This window comes from Phaseolus vulgaris, chromosome 2 (genome assembly GCF_000499845.2).
Source record: "Phaseolus vulgaris cultivar G19833 chromosome 2, P. vulgaris v2.0, whole genome shotgun sequence".
Lineage (NCBI taxonomy): Eukaryota > Viridiplantae > Streptophyta > Magnoliopsida > Fabales > Fabaceae > Phaseolus > Phaseolus vulgaris.
Genome location: NC_023758.2, coordinates 38689152 through 38705232, shown reverse-complemented (window position 1 = coordinate 38705232; position 16081 = coordinate 38689152). Strand labels below are relative to the sequence as shown.

Here is a 16081-nt window from a genome sequence, read left to right as displayed (position 1 = left end):
TTAGTCTGGAATCAGTGTTATACATGGTTAGGGATTGCGTCGGTTGACCATGTTGTCTCAACAACTCACTTCTTGCATTTTAATTTGCTAAATGCTCCTTTCCAGGTTAATGTAGTCTGGAATTGTGTTTGGATTGCTGTAGTTAGTGAATTATGGAAGCACAGAATAAACATATATTCCAAGAAGGGGTGATCGATCCTTCGGAAGTGTTCACTTTGGCACAATTAAAGGTTTGGTCTTGGGTAACTTCTAAAACTGTTTCTGCTAGTTTTACTTACTCGTGCATTGATCCTAGAGCTTGTATGTTTTCAATAAAGTGAGCTTTTATAAGAGTCCCAGAGAAATTCTCTCATTTTTTAGGTATGTATAAGGGTTGAACCACCCTTAAGTGATTCCTGTTATTCAATCATTATTGCAGATAAAAAAAAAATACAAACTAATTGGTTAAACACTAATACTTAAATTTGATACAAATAAAAATGTTATCTACTTTTTATATTAAAAGACACTAGAATATTTTTTTTAAAAAAAACTGTAAATGTCTTTCTCCTTTAAGTCACACTTCTATCTACAAGCTCATTTTAATTCTTCAATTTATTCATTGAAGAGCATTATGAGATTCTGATTTCTCACTACCAGAGTGCCCCTTCATTCCTCTACTCCAAAGCTAAACTTTGTTTTTTGTCATTGACTTTCTCAAACCCTTTTTAACCTTCACAACACCCTCAAATCTTAATCGGAATATTCAATTACTCACTTCATGATTGCGTTTTTCTTTGATTTAAATCTATTTATTCCTTTCAATTTTGTTTATCTACAGTAGTTGTGACTGGTATTATGGAGCTTATAATCGAAAAAAAATACAGAATTTATTCATATTCATACGCTACCAATAATAATGTGATACAAAAATTTGTAAAATGTATTACTAATTAGAAATGTACAACTCATAATAAACTCATAATGCAAAACAAACACCAAATACAACCTATGAAGAGATAGCTTCGCATTCCTGGTGTTACTTCACACATTCTTGGAAGAATGACTTCAACCTGGTAAGGGTGTCATTTAATGATAATAAAAAATTAAAGTTCTTTATAGAAAGTGTTATATTTAGTTAAATATGGTTGGTTACTAAAAAAATATTAGAAAGCTGGTAACCCTTCGATATTGCCTGGAGGATAATAGCTGCAAATGACGAACATCACGTTATTGTCACATTTGCTTCTGGCACACCCAACACTTTCTGTGCTGTTCCAAACACACTGAGTATAATGCAAGCACTCATCCTTAACACACTTGTTGCTCTTGTGATCATAGAACTCCTTCTCTCCCAACCACATTTTCACCGAGTCCACGCCAGTCAATCCCTCACCCTGCCCCAAGTTCTCCCCATAAGGCCCCATAGAATGCTCAAATTCACAGGTTTTCTTCTTGGAGTCCACATATTTCTGAGCATATTCTACAAGGGTTTCATTCCATGTCAGTGGTTTAACACCAACCTCTTTACGAGCTTCGTTATGCCCGTCAAGGTAATCTTTCGGGGAGTTTTGTGCGAAGCAAATGCTGCACAATGAGATAATGCTCAAGATGAACACAAGATTTGAGGTCTTCATTGTTGTTTAATTGTTTTGATATTGAACGACTTCGATCGAGAACTGTATATTGTTATAAGGGACACTATGCATGGTGCTATATAAACCATGACGTGTGGACGTAAACATAACAACATTAATCGTCAATGCAATGGATAGCCTCTTCTTTCGCTTATTCCTTGTCTCTACATTTGGTGTATAAAAATGATTGGTCAAGAACACAAGATGAACATAATTGATTAAAAAGAGAACGCACATCTAATTCGACATGACCGTGAAAGTCTCAGAGACATTATAGCAGAAACAATATCAATAATGTATTTTTTATGAAAAAAATTTATTCATTTCTTTTTATTTATAATTAATTTTTGCACTACTAATCTAGGTAGCATATACACTAACACGGGACACGGAACACGGGGACACAAATCTATATATTATATAATTATAAATTATATAACATGACAATAAAGATTTATGTGCATAAGTATTAATTTATATGACAAAATGTGACTTCATAATTTAATATGATTTTCGCCTACAATATGTTTCTGGAAGAAACACACCTTTTTTATTACTTTTATTATAACTTTAATTGGTATAATATAATGAATTAATATTTTAATTGCAATAATTATTCTGAGAGATTTTTTGCATATTAATTTAGTATGAAGTTGGTGAATAGTACTTCATTTTCTTCGTAAATATCTTATGGGAACATACTATTAGATAATTATTTATATAATGTAAATTTGTTCAAATTATTTTTTTCTATTGTAATGTATTTGTTAAGGCAAAAATTTATGCATTCATTTTTATTTATAATTAATTTATGAACTACTAATCTATGTAACATAGACATTGACACGGGAAACATGGTCACAGGGACACGGATCTATATATTATATAATAAAGAATTATTATGGGAACAATATATTCATGAATTTTTAATTATTTATGTTATATTATATTAAATTCATTAATATACTAAAAGAAACTTATACTATTGCAATATATTTAATTTCATTTTATCAATTTAATAATTTATATATATCTAAATAAATTTATTATTTTTAATATTAATATTTAAATATAAAATATTAGAAAAATTCACGTGCGTTGCTAGTTTAAAAAATATTCAAGAATAATTGAACATAATATTTTAAAAAAAATATGTAAAGAATTTAATATTTGTGTGATTTAAAATTTAAGGTAATGTTAGCTTAAATAAAAATAAATTTAAATATGTTAAATAATATGCAAAAGACATGTCTAAAGAGAAATGAACGTTGTTTTTTAAATAAAAAACAAAATAAATAAAAGTAAAGTATTTGAGAGATGTATCGGATGACTCGAACGACCAACATTATGATGCAGGCCTGACCATTAGGCTGATCGACCCCGCAAACTTTTTTTTATCAACAATAATAAATAAATAAATATTTGAACTACTTCAGGGGTGATTCAACCCTTATACATATCAAGACACTGTAACATACCTCTCCAAAACACCCACTCCCAAATGAGGAAAAAAGTCACCAACTAACATAAAACAACCCAGAAACAACCATAGCCTCTAAAGGGAATAACAAGGTAACCCAACAAACAAACAAACTAAAAGCCTCCTAAAGAACATCCAACCCAAACTCAAAAACAACCAACACTCAACCCAACCCCACAAACTTAGTCACGCTTACACAGAGTCAGTGAGACTAAACAGGTAATGTGCTTCTAAACATGGCCCAAGTTTCCTAATCTGGTCAGTTAAGAAAGACCCACTAAAATAATATAAATAACACACACTCCAAGAATCAGGTACGTCATTATACACCGTGCTCTGACAACAGAGTGTTGAATACTAATTTGACTTGAGCGTCGGAGTGCCTTCTGCAGGTATCATCCGAGTCTGGGCTATGAGAAGACTGAGAGGTGGAATGAGTAGAGGAGAGGAAGGAGCTTGTAGGGAGAGTAGTCGACGTGCAAAACGAACGACCGACAAAGGAAGGAAAAGAGCAGTATGAATAGTTCTTTGGGCCCCAACCCCCGTTCGAGAACAATTGGCGCCCACCGTGGGGTCCGAAAATCCCTGTGAAGAAGAAAGTAGAAGGTATCAACCTGAAGCATGGCGAACAACACGGAAATGGAAGAACAAAAGTTAGAACAACTTATCTCTTGAAGACCTAAGCACTTGATACCAAATGATGCAATTCTAGCTTGCATTGCTATAAGTCTTTTGTTTTGTATTTTGGGGTGCAGAATTTGGTGGGATTGGGTGGTTAAAATGAGTGAAAGAAATTGTAAAGTATTGATGTATGGAGGATGATAATGAAGTTTAAGAGAGGTTAAGCCAACTCCTAAGAAGATTCAAGCAAAACACTAATAGAAGTGCAAACTTGAGAGTGAGAATCTGAAGACAAATGAGCTAGCAACTTGGGCAACATTTCATTATCAATTCAAATTTGATTTACAAGGTAACTAACACTTGTATTTATAGTGCTATGGGCAGCCAAGGTGCAAGCTTTAAACCTAAAATCTCTTCAGATGGTCTAGAGTTGCATTGGGTCCAAGGAGACCCAATTATAACTCTAGCTATACTCTTTTGTTTTCTATTTACATCATACTCTAATTGGCAAAATTGGCCTAAAACATGGCCCAAAAAATACTCCAAATACAAGCTCAAAATAAAGCGTATACTACTTTGTACAATATTTATAAAATTAGCTAAAATTGGAAGAGTAGAGAACAATTAATTCTCTCTTACATTAAAATCTTCTGAAATCCTTTTTTTCCTTTCAAAATGCTCCTTTTATACATGCATTTTAACATAATGTATTACGAAGTGGACTTTAAGCCTAACTCAACCCCATCAAACCGGCTCATAGGGTTGAGGTTTGCACCCACTTATATACAATGAAAGACTCTAATCTCTAGTCGATGTGGGATCTCCAACATAATGTACAAATTTATTTAATTCCTTTTTTATTGATAAGTAAAAAGATTTCACAAAAACTCTAAAATAGGAACTTGACCTCAACCATTATTTTTAATTTTTTATCTTCACAATTATTTATTTATAAATTCAAGTTTTTAATTTCTAAAACAATGTTTTTTAAAAATAATTTGAGTTACATATAACAATATTTATTTGAATTAAGTATATATGTATCACCCTTATTAATTGCAAACGCTTTTCTTATTTTTGAAAATTTTAAACATAGGTGTATCCGGTTGAAAGAAAATTATAGTTCTTATTTATAAAAAAAGTTGACATAAAACAACTGCAGTATTTAAAATATTGTAATTTTCTAATAAACGTTTAGAAAAAATAACCTAATCTTGGAGAAGATTGGACTGTAAAACTTTGGAAGAGAATTGACAAACAACCATATATATACTTCCACGTGAGCCCTAATCCTTGGAGTTCGGAGGCAATTTTCAGGTTCCCTCGTACCTATAAATATAACCATGTTTAACCTTAAGCTTATTCACCCTAAACCAATAACTCAATAGTTTCTCTTCTACCCCCCATCTTTTTCAGACCTTCCACCTGTTCATGGAAAATTCCCAGCAACCATGCAACAGGTTCTTGTTCCACAACACAAAGTTTTAATTCGTGTTAGAAAAACACTTTGCGTGAATACTATTTGTTTTTCGATTTTTCCCATTGGTCTTCAATTTTCATGACGAAGAACTAGCAAGACTAATTGTTGTTGAGGCAGTGACAAACAAAAGGAGCACGAAATTGTTGCATGGACATGCAATACATAATTGTTTTTTATGTTATATATTTTCCATTAAAAATTGAAATTTCATCATTAATGTCAATATAGATTATAAATCGAGATATGGAAATCAATTTCAATTGGTAAATACGAAACAACAATACATCTCTCTTTTCTAACAAGCTGAGATATCATTGTGTTTCAAAACATTTCATATAATTTTATGGTACTTTTGCAAAAACATTCATATACCTTCATTAAAACAAATCCTTAACTTTACTAAAGAGATGAAATTATATATATTCTTTGTTTTTTTTTTCCTTATGACTACCATTTTTAATATATTTAACAGGATGGATTGGGACAAGCTTGCATACAATGTGATTCCAACTGATTACATGTACATAATGAAATCCAATGAAGATGGAACCTTTTCAAACGGAGCTCTCGTACCTTTTGGAACCATTCAGATTGAACCACATTCTTCTGTGCTAAATTATGGACAGGTGAGCGATTCAACCACATTCGCTTTCGCTCACATCCATTCTTCCTGTGCTTGGATGAGCATTTCTTGTGCTTCTTATTCAGCACCTTCTCTATGTTATATATATATATATATATATATATATATATATATATATATATCGTTCAGTAATATCAGTTAATTACCTTTAAAAATTCCATGAAAGGCAAACTGTTTTGACAAATTAAAGTGTGACATTATAAAACAATGAATGCAAACTTAATATTTATGCATAAGACATGTTTAGTATACAGTATAGATATATAATGCATGCATGAAAAATAGGGATTATTTGAGGGTATGAAGGCATACAGAAGACCAGATGGTGAGGTGCAGTTATTCAGACCAGAAGAAAATGCCCTACGCATGCAGAGGGGAGCAGAGAGGCTGTTAATGGTGGCACCTTCTGTTGAGCAGTACACTGAAGCTGTCAAACAAGTTGTTGCCGCAAATAAGAGTTGGGTACGTACTGCCAAATTTTGGACAAGTTTCTTCTTATTTAGTTCTTTGATAAGTGTTTATGGAAGAAATTTATTCAAAACAGACATCACATGTAATATATAATATATTGCTCCCATATTTTTCCTTTTCATTCTGATCTTTTTTGCTGCAGGTTCCTCCCTACGGAAAAGGAGCATTGTACATTAGGCCTTTACTGTTTGGAAGTGGATCCGTTATGGGTATTGCTCCTGCACCAGAATGCAGCTTCCTCATATACACTAACCCAATTTGCAACGTTTACAAGGTGAGTGATCACCGTTTTCAACTTTGAACTAAACCTGTATATAGATGTTTATATAATATTTTGAGCAAATTCAACATCTTGATTGATTTTTACTTTATATCATTAGTCACAATATATATGTTTGTGATACATGTGGACTTGTTCCTCTGGACAGGGACGAACTTCACCACTGAACTTGTTGATTGACGATAGACTTCCTCGCGCGTTTCCTGGTGGGACTGGAGGAGTGAAGAACATAGGCAACTATTCACCTGTAAGTTTACATACCTCTGCCCAGATCAAATAATGGAAGTTAGTTTTCTATTTATATTTATTTGGTTTAGGGTTTAGGTTTAACCAAGTGATTCTTATCTAAACGCAGGTTTTCGAAGTGACGAAAGAAGCAAAAGCCAAAGGATTTTCTGATGTTCTGTTCCTTGATGCAATGGAACGTAAATATGTGGAGGAAGTGTCTTCGTGCAACGCCTTCATTGTGAAGGTAATGTTTTGTTACTTAGCCAATTTCATAATCTTCCTTCAACTTATACATGCTTGTTAATCTGGCATCTCTAGGGTAATGTGATTACAACTTCACCTACACTCGGAACTATTCTTCCTGGAATCACAAGGAACAGTATCATGCAACTTGCTTCTGACTTGGGTTTCCAGGTGATTCACTCCCAATTTTGAATATTCTGTTAACACATGAAAAAAAAAACAAGACTGTCATGAAAATATACATAAAATATATTTTTCTCTCAAATGAATACTTGAATTTGTTATATAAGGATGGATTAATTAACCTTATTTGGATGCTGTTATAATAAATTTTAATATTAATATATAGTGTTACAGTCCCTTAATATATTTAATTTTGCCTAGGTGGAGGAACGCAAATTTTCGGTTGATGAATTGCTTGAAGCTGATGAGGTTTTTTGTACTGGAACTGCTGTTGGAATCTCTGAGGTTGGTAGCGTAACCTACAAGAAAAACAGGTAAATAGAATCCAAAATCTTGTTCCCTTCTTTAGCTTTGCAATATTACTGTTACTACCAACATAATAATATATAATGTGGAACAAAATGTTGGGTTCGCAGGGTAGAATTCAAAACAGGAAGAGATACTGTTACCCAGAAATTGTATGATTTCATTACGGGAATCCAAACAGGTGTTTTGGAGGATCAGAAAGGATGGGTGGTGAAGATTGACTGAGATATATATTAACTACTAATATCATATACTATAATGTGATACATGTAACATATACATACACATATATATATATATATATATATATATATATATCAGCTTGGGGCAACTCAGCTCCATTTAACACATGTATTAACTATATATTTACATAATGATATTGGTTGGATTAGGGTGAAATCATTGTGCAGTATTTGATGAGATTTATTTGTTGGAACAAATTCGTAACAAAATACCCAGCGATAGATTTAGTGGAAGAAGAAAAAATTGTCACAAATTTATTACTGGGAAGGGAAGTTTATAGCCGGTATAATCTCTTTAATGATGATAATTAAACATATCTTTAACGATTAAAAATCCTTTTAACAATGGGTTTTCAAATTGTTGTTGAAATGTGTGGTTTTAGAGAGAGCTCAATTCATTCATTTAAGCAAAGAAAGTATGTTATAGCATATTTTTCCCAAATTCATTGACGATATAAGTCACTAGAATAAGATATGATGAGAAGTTTATTAAGTATATATGAAATAAAGTTTGGGATATTAAATATCTTAAATTTAGTCTAATGTTTGCATATATATTAAACGATTATATTAGAGATTGGTTTCTAAAACATATTTAATATAAATAATTTTAAATATTATATTATTTAAATAATATTTTTTATTATTAGATTAATATATAGTCTTTATCTTTTTTTTCTATGGTATTAATCATCAAAATAGTGTTACGATGAATATGAAAATATTATTTTGTCAAATTAACATCCTTTAGTTTTGAATTGGTTATCCATTTTGTTTGTTGTTTGATTGCTTTTTTTAAATCAACAAAAAAAAATTAATAGGAAGTATAAAGGAGTGTTCTAATCCGTTACAATCCAATCCAATTAAAAAAAGAACTTAAGAAATATAAAATATAACTTTCATTGCATACATGTTTTGCATCCATTAGAAACATATGAGGCACACACCAATTCAAGCTATATTTGGGGTTTAAGTTTTGAATTGTAAATATTGGTAATGCATAAGAAATCAAAGGTTGGTGGATGTATATCCAGGAGTGTGGTGGCCTGCAGCATTTATATTATCATGTTGAAACCCTTGCAAATATTTCTTTTTATAGTATGATAGATGTCTGCACCTAGCTCAAAACACACCTATAGAGCTTATTATTAGAATGTCTTTTTAAATTCGTATTTTTTTTTTATCAGCAAAAAGGATTAAATAACAGAACCACTTAGGGATGGTTCAACCCTTATACATACCTAAAAAATATGAGACAATTTCTCTGGTCTCTCAAACCAAGAAATAGAGAGACAAACAAATCTATCACTAAAAACCCGTACAGCCCGTTCACTTTCAAGACTAACCCGTACCAATTCAAAACTAACCCGTACAAATTCAAATCTAACCCGTACAAACTCAAAATCAAACTCAATACAATCTCTTTACAACCACAACAAGGGGCAAAAAGAACAACAGAAGCTAAGAACAACAAATAACCCAACCGAAGGAGTAACTCTAATAAAAGCTCGCTTTATTGAAAACATACCAGCCTTAGATCAATACACCACCCAGAGTAAGTAAAACTAGCAGAAACAGTTTTAGAAGTTACCCAAGACCAAGCCTTTAATTGTGCCAAAGTGAACCCTTCCGAAGGATCGATCACCCCTCTTTGGAAAATATGTTTATTCTTCCATAATTCACTAACTACAGCTATCCAAACACAATTCCAAACTACATTACCTGGACAGGAGCATTTAGCAAAATAAAATGCAAGAAGTGAGCTATTGGGACAATGGTCAACCGACGCAATCCCTAACCATGTATAGCACTGATTCCAGATTAACCTAGCTATCCTGCAGTGAAAAAACATGTGTTTTATCGACTCCACAGCCATTCTGCAAAAACTACATAGATTGGTATCCACCAAAACCCTACGTCTCTCCAAGCTAGCTTTTGTGGCAATCGAATTAATCAACACCTCCAAGCGATAATCTGTGCTGAGGGCAAAGCAGTAGTCTTCCAGAGGAAGACAAACACACTTTTTCCCTCAACAGGGCCTCTTAAAAGATCATAGGCAGATTTTACCGAGAAACCACTATCCTTACCAGCCTTCCAAACTTAACTATCTGCAGAATTCAAGATAGGGGTCTTTCCATACACTTCTTGTAACAGCTGGACTTCCTGACATATTTCCCGATCAAACAGACCTCTCCAAAAATTCGTATCTCAATCATTATTTTCTATTACATTCCCCTTTCCTAATTCAACTTAGATATTTTAAACAACTAATAAGTTTCAAACACCAATAGGAATAGAGAAAATTAAGTCTTGAATATTTATTTATTATCTAGCTCCAAGTTTTTAATTATACACTAGTACAAATCTCAATTGCATATGCATTATCCCATTTGAAAGTGATATTATTTTTTTAATTCCATATTTTCCACATAGATCTCCAAACCAAATTATAATTTTTTATTAAAAATGAGGAACTGAAATTGTTGTAGGTGTAGGGCATATTGTGGTGTACATTTTTCACTCCTAGCCATTTATAACATTGATTTCAAACTCTGAATGAAATAGGTCCCGTGCTACTCCCTCAGATACATCTTATAATTTATCATAAGCAGATTTCTAATCTCTCATTCGTCCATACCCATCTGGCTACCTTATCACTCTTTAAATTATGTCCCTATATAACCTCTCTCATACTTTTTGTATTTGGAGTTATTATATATTATAGGATGTCTTTGGATTAATGGTTTTTTCCAATCCAAGTATCATTCAAAAACTTAATCATATTCCCCTTGCCTACTTTTCATCCTACATTTTGCTAGAACCAGTACTCCATTGGCCCTTCGATAGTAAAAGATGGGAACATATTGAGATTTGTTTGGACTGAAGTGGCCAATAATAGTGGTTGTTAGATACAGCTGGGTGGGTCATTATATGGCCATTTAAGAAGGGTGCAAGGGTGGGGTAAAGTTATGTGGGTATGAGTAGGAGATGGGTGGGTGCAAGCAAGTATTCCAATTCTGAACCAATGGAACAATATCAAGGTTTTAGGTGCCAATCACATAAATATTTGGCAAAGTTCCGAGGGGCTAACACACTCATAAGTATTATGCAGCTGGTGGGTTTGGTTAAGGACATGGAACAAATTCCTAAAACATATTTATGCAGCAATCTTGACAATGTATTGAATGTTCTTATTATTAAATGTTTTAAACTAGTATCTAATTAATTAAAATTAGTTTTAGTTATCAATTATTTAAATTTTAAAGGTAGAAGTTAAAACTTTGATAATTAAATAAATATTAATTTAAAAATTATTTATTAATAATAGAAATTAATTTAAATATTAATAATTATTTTAGGTTTTAAAATAATATTTAATTTAGTTAATATAACTAATTATTTTATATTTTAAAATTGACTTTTATTTAATGATTTTATTTTTTTATATAGTGATAAAATTGATTATGTGAACTCGTCTCCTACCGAGTCTTCTCCTCCATCTCTCACCATATATTCATTTGCCTGTGTACATTCAACACATTGAACCCTATAAAATAGATATGAAAAATAATATTTAGATACCCTCTGTTACGATTTTTAAAAAAATATTAAGAGATTATTACATAATAAACCTGCATTATCTTATTAGATTTGATATTACAGTTTAATTGGTGTTTGCTCGGTAATATATATTAATTATAAAGTAATCAAATAGACAATAAAATGATTGTAATAATATATTCTCACGTGTTACATAAAACATAATAAAAAATGTGAAAATGCACTAATTGATTAAAACATTAATTAGATTATATATAGTTTTTTAATAGAAAGTTGTATGAGAGTTTGAGAGAGAGAGTTTGTGAAAGATTATATTTAGTTTTTCTTCACAAATTTTTCAAAGGACGTTTTTGAGAGGGATCTCTGGAAAGTCTTTCAAAGGTGGGTAGAGTTTTGGACGTTTTCATCTCTCGAAAGCTCACTATAAGAAAGCGTCGCTTCAATTTCGTTATGCTAAGATATTGGGGGAGAAGTTCATTCTGTTCTCTTGTGAGGAAGAAGATGGTATAGGCAAGCTGATTGTAGAAAATAAGGAGTGGTTTGACGGCCTGTTTGAGTCGATCACACCCTGGGACGACTCTTTTGTGGTGAAAGAAAGAATAGCATGAGTTCATTGCAGGGGTATTCCTCTGGCTTTTTGGAGTAATCAGTGCTTTGAAAGCATTACGACACTAGTCGGGAATTTTATTAAAGCAGTCGAGACGAATGTCAAAAGGGAGGTTTTAGAGTTTGTGCGTTTGTGTGTTAGTATATCGCTGAGTGATAAGATAAATGTGGTGAAAGAAGTGAGTTTAAATAATTGCGTCAGTAAAGTGTCTTTTGAGGAGGAGTGCTTTGTCATAGATAATATGTTAAGACGTCCTTATTTTAAATGGGATTTTTTTTCGGAGTCGGAGTCAGGAGTAAGAACGGAAGACGGTGCTGGAGGAGAGTCTGTGGACTCGTTTTGTTCAGAATATGGAGAAAGGTAGGAGTGGAAGGAAGTGAGGAGGAAACCATTCAGTTTCCAGGGTTGTTGGAGGAATCACCTGAATTAATTACACGTGGCAGTGGTGGGGTAAATGGTCCTTTGAGGAAAAGAAGGTGGGTGTGCGGAAAACTAAGGAGCGTGTTTATAATTCAAGTGAGCGTGCAAACAACTTTAATACAAGGCATGCAAAGATATTAAGTAGCTTTAGTGAGACTCATGATTTTGTGAATAACTGCTTTAATGAGGTGCATGCAAAGCGGGTCAGCATTAATGAGGAGGGAAGTGGGACGTGTAGCAGAGTTAATGAGATGCAAATTCTTTGTCAGCTAAATATTGATGAAGGATCCTCTGGTGGCCTCAAGGGCTGGGCCGAATTTGACCAAACTCATTTGAGTGTTGCGGGTAGGGTTGGGGTATCCGTTGACCCATCTTTGGAGGAGGCGGGTCGGCCTGTGGAGTGCACCGCAAGGGCGTTGAATGGCGGCCTTGGTCACACAAGGGCGGGCAACAAGTAAGGCGAAGGGGCGAAGCGCGCGACTGTTGGCTCGTTGGGGATGATGCTGCTGTCACACTCCGCGTTCTCCGCAGGCGGTGCCGTTCCAGAGGGCACGAAGACGAGGTCGTGGGTGAGGCTCGTCTACGTCAACAGAGTAGTGGGTGGCGATGTGGTTAGAAGACGGACTTGGACGGCAGAAGGAGCGGGTGTTACGAAGGAGGTGATGGGAAAGGCGCATGAGGGTGATGGCTCTGTGGGTTGTGATGGAAGGGGTTCTGTTGTGAGAGTCAGAGCAAGTGCCGCTTTCAAGGTCAAGGATATCGCATGTGTTATGGCAACCAACAAGGATAGACACGCATTTGTATTAATGCAAGGAAGGTGATGGGTGGTGAAGTCCATGGTTTAGCGACTTCTTTGTTCGCAGGAAAATTTCAAGTTGATGTGAGGGAGAAGAATTTTATCTTTCCGGTTTAGTAGTTTAATCCAAGGTTAGAGGCTTTGTTCTTAAATTCTTTAACTTCGGATAGTGCAGTGAAGAATTGTAACAGGCTTTTTCGGATGAAGAATGAAGATTCCGAGGCGTCTAAAATTTGGAAAATTGGCAAGGAGCTTGGTTTTATGCTTTCTGACAAGGAGGATATAGTTTTAAGCAGTCTTATTTATCTAGAGAAACGAGTTAGCGACAAGGTGAGGATCTTGTATCAGATGACGAAGATAATTAGTATGGATGTTAGGGGGTTAGGAGGTACATCAAGAGGACGTATTTAAAGAATTTAATTGGGAAGTGAAAAAGCAGACATGGTATGTTTACAAGAGACTAAATGCGCAATTCTTTGTAACGAGGCTTGTTACTTACTTTGGGGGTCTAATGAGATTGACTGGTTGAAATTGGTGCTAGTAATAATGCTGGTCAAATAATTACGATATGGAGAAAAAACAACTTTCAAAAGTCCAAAGTTTTTAATGGTGTTAATTTTTCATCATTGAAAGGATTTGGAGGGTTGGTTTGGCATACATGTTACCATTGTAAAAGTTTATTGCTTTGGAACTTTAAGGGAAAAGAGGTCAGTTTGGGAGGAGATCAGTGAGTGTAGGAAGAATCAATTATTTAAGGATTGGTGTGTGGTGGGAGACTTTAATTTTATAAGAAGACTCTGATTACAGCAGAGAGATAAATGGGTTTAACGCATTCATATAAAAGTATGAATTGGTCGATGTACCGATGGTTGGCAGAAAATTTACTTGATACAAGTCGAATGGGTTAGTAAAGAGCAGGATTGACAGGATTATTGTTTCAAAGCAGTGGCTTGAAGTTTGGCCGTAGAGTAAACAATTTGTTTTAAGTAGAGTTGTGTCTAATCATTGTGCCATTGTTTCAAAATATTTGAACGTGGATAGGGGTCCGAAACCATTTACGTGTTTGGATATTTGGCAAGGTGATAGCAGGTTCAAAGAGTTTACTAGGACTAAATGGTCTAGTTATAAGGTGTTGGGAGGAGGTTTGTTCATCTTTAAGGAAAAATTGAAAAACTCCTTAGATAAGGTTAGACAATGTCATTTTTAATGGCATTTATGGGGAAGACAACGAGATGTTGGTTGGGAAGTTTTTCGAAGAAGAAATAAAGGAAGTTGTTTGGAATTTCGACATCTCGAAGAGTCCGGGATCGAATGGTTTTAATTTTAGGTTCTTAAAGTTTAGTTGGGAGTTTATTAGGGAGGACGTTATGTCAATTGTGAATGATTTTGCGACCATAGGTGTTTGGCCTAGGGGATCAAATGCGTGTTTCTTATGCCTGATTCCTAAAATTGACAATTCTCAGCAGCTCAATGATTTTAGATCCATTTCTTTGGTTGGATGTATGCATAAAATTATCTCGAAAGCATTATCTCTCATATTGAAAAGGGTGATTGGCAAAGTTATTGATATTAGGCAGTCCGCTTTCCTTTAAGGACGGAGTTTATTGGACAGTGTGCTTATGGTCAATGAAGTCCTTGAAGAAATGAAGAGAAAGAAGATAAGTTGTGTTTTTTTAAAGGTTGATTACATAAAGACCTATGACTCTATTAGTTGGGAGTTTATTTATTATATGTCAGGTAGAGTTGGGTTTTGTGATAGATGGATTAATTGGATTAAGTCTTATTTAAAGTCTGTCTCGGTGTCGGTTCTCGTTAATGGGAGCCCCACTAAGAAATTTATTTCGAGAAAGGGGTTGCGGCAAGAGGATCTGTTAGCACCTTTTTTGTTCCTTATTGTGGCTGAAGGCCTGGCAGGTGTGTCAAGGATGGCAGACGAGAAGCATTTGATTGACAACTTGGAAATTTGAGATAAGAAAGTTAAGGTTGATCTATTGCAATATGCAAATGATACTTTGTTTTTATGTAAAGCTAACACTAAGAGTGTTTTCAACCTTAAGGCGACGCTAAATTGTTTTGAATTATGCTCGGGGCTTAAAGTGAATTTTTGAAGAATAGAATTGGCGAGTTGGGGATTGATCAGACTACGATGCAACGGTTCGCGGTTATTCTTGGTTGTGAGGTAATGACAACACCTTTTAAATACTTGGGGATGGTGGTTGGGGGTTGTCACAAGAGGGGGCTTTCTGGGGTGGGGTGATTGAGAGATTGAAGTCTAGGTTCGGAAGATGAAAAGGCAAAATCCTTTCTTTAGCTGGGAGGATCTGTCTGATTAAGTCTGTGTTGTCGTCAATTCCTTTTTTCTACCTATCCTTTTATAAAGTGCCTATAGTTGTGTTAAAGGAGTTAGAAAGAATTCAGAGGTGTTTCCTTTGGGGTGGGGGTCGGAGGGGAGGGAAATTACTTGGGCTGTGTGGAAGAAAGTCTACGAGCCTCGAGAGGCCGACGGTCTTGGTATTATTGACTTGAAAGTTTTCAATATAGCTCTTTAAGGGAAATGGATTTGGCATCTAGGGACGGATAAAAGCTGCTTGTGAAAGGATGTTATTGAGTTTAAATACAGAGGGTGGAGAAGTCTGAGAGAACAAAGGAGTCCTTCTAAGATGTCCCTTTGGTGTAAAAATTTGAAGGAGGTTTGGGCTTTGGAAAGTTGGTGGAGGAGGTTTGAAGATCGTTGATGACTTTTTACAGTAAGTGCACCGCGTTTGTCAAAAGTAATAATTGTCCCTAAGGACGAATATCGATCCCATAAGGAACAATGAATTATCGAGTACAATATTCGTTAAATATAACAACAGAACAATAAAAAGAGTTTAAAAGTGATGGTGTTGGCATTGATCAATAAGA

General features: G+C 34.2%; 2 protein-coding genes across 2 annotated transcripts; one reads left to right on the top strand and one right to left on the bottom strand.

The window, feature by feature from the left end:
* Window positions 1–1145: 1145 nt before the first annotated feature.
* On the bottom strand, window positions 1146–1616 carry LOC137809472 (pathogenesis-related protein 1B-like). Its single transcript, XM_068610582.1, has one exon. It carries the CDS (start codon window positions 1614–1616, stop codon window positions 1146–1148), a length of 471 nt encoding a protein of 156 aa, XP_068466683.1.
* A 3481-nt stretch (window positions 1617–5097) lies between these two features.
* Window positions 5098–7810, top strand: LOC137809752 (branched-chain amino acid aminotransferase 1, mitochondrial-like). Its single transcript, XM_068610836.1, has 9 exons — window positions 5098–5177; window positions 5670–5823; window positions 6126–6302; window positions 6454–6585; window positions 6740–6838; window positions 6947–7063; window positions 7138–7233; window positions 7447–7559; window positions 7662–7810. The coding sequence occupies exons 1-9, from the start codon at window positions 5149–5151 to the stop codon at window positions 7774–7776; spliced, it is 1032 nt and encodes a 343-aa protein (XP_068466937.1). The 5' UTR covers window positions 5098–5148; the 3' UTR covers window positions 7777–7810.
* Window positions 7811–16081: the final 8271 nt, after the last annotated feature.

Excerpts from the sequence above, each read along its gene's own strand:
- LOC137809472 (XM_068610582.1), bottom strand. The coding sequence starts at position 1,616 with ATGAAGACCTCAAATCTTGTGTTCATCTTGAGCATTATCTCATTGTGC.
- LOC137809752 (XM_068610836.1), top strand. The coding sequence starts at position 5,149 with ATGGAAAATTCCCAGCAACCATGCAACAG. Across the intron at positions 7,064-7,137 it reads GCAACGCCTTCATTGTGAAG|GGTAATGTGATTACAACTTC; the intron begins GTAATGTTTTGT and ends TGGCATCTCTAG. Across the intron at positions 7,234-7,446 it reads CTTCTGACTTGGGTTTCCAG|GTGGAGGAACGCAAATTTTC; the intron begins GTGATTCACTCC and ends AATTTTGCCTAG.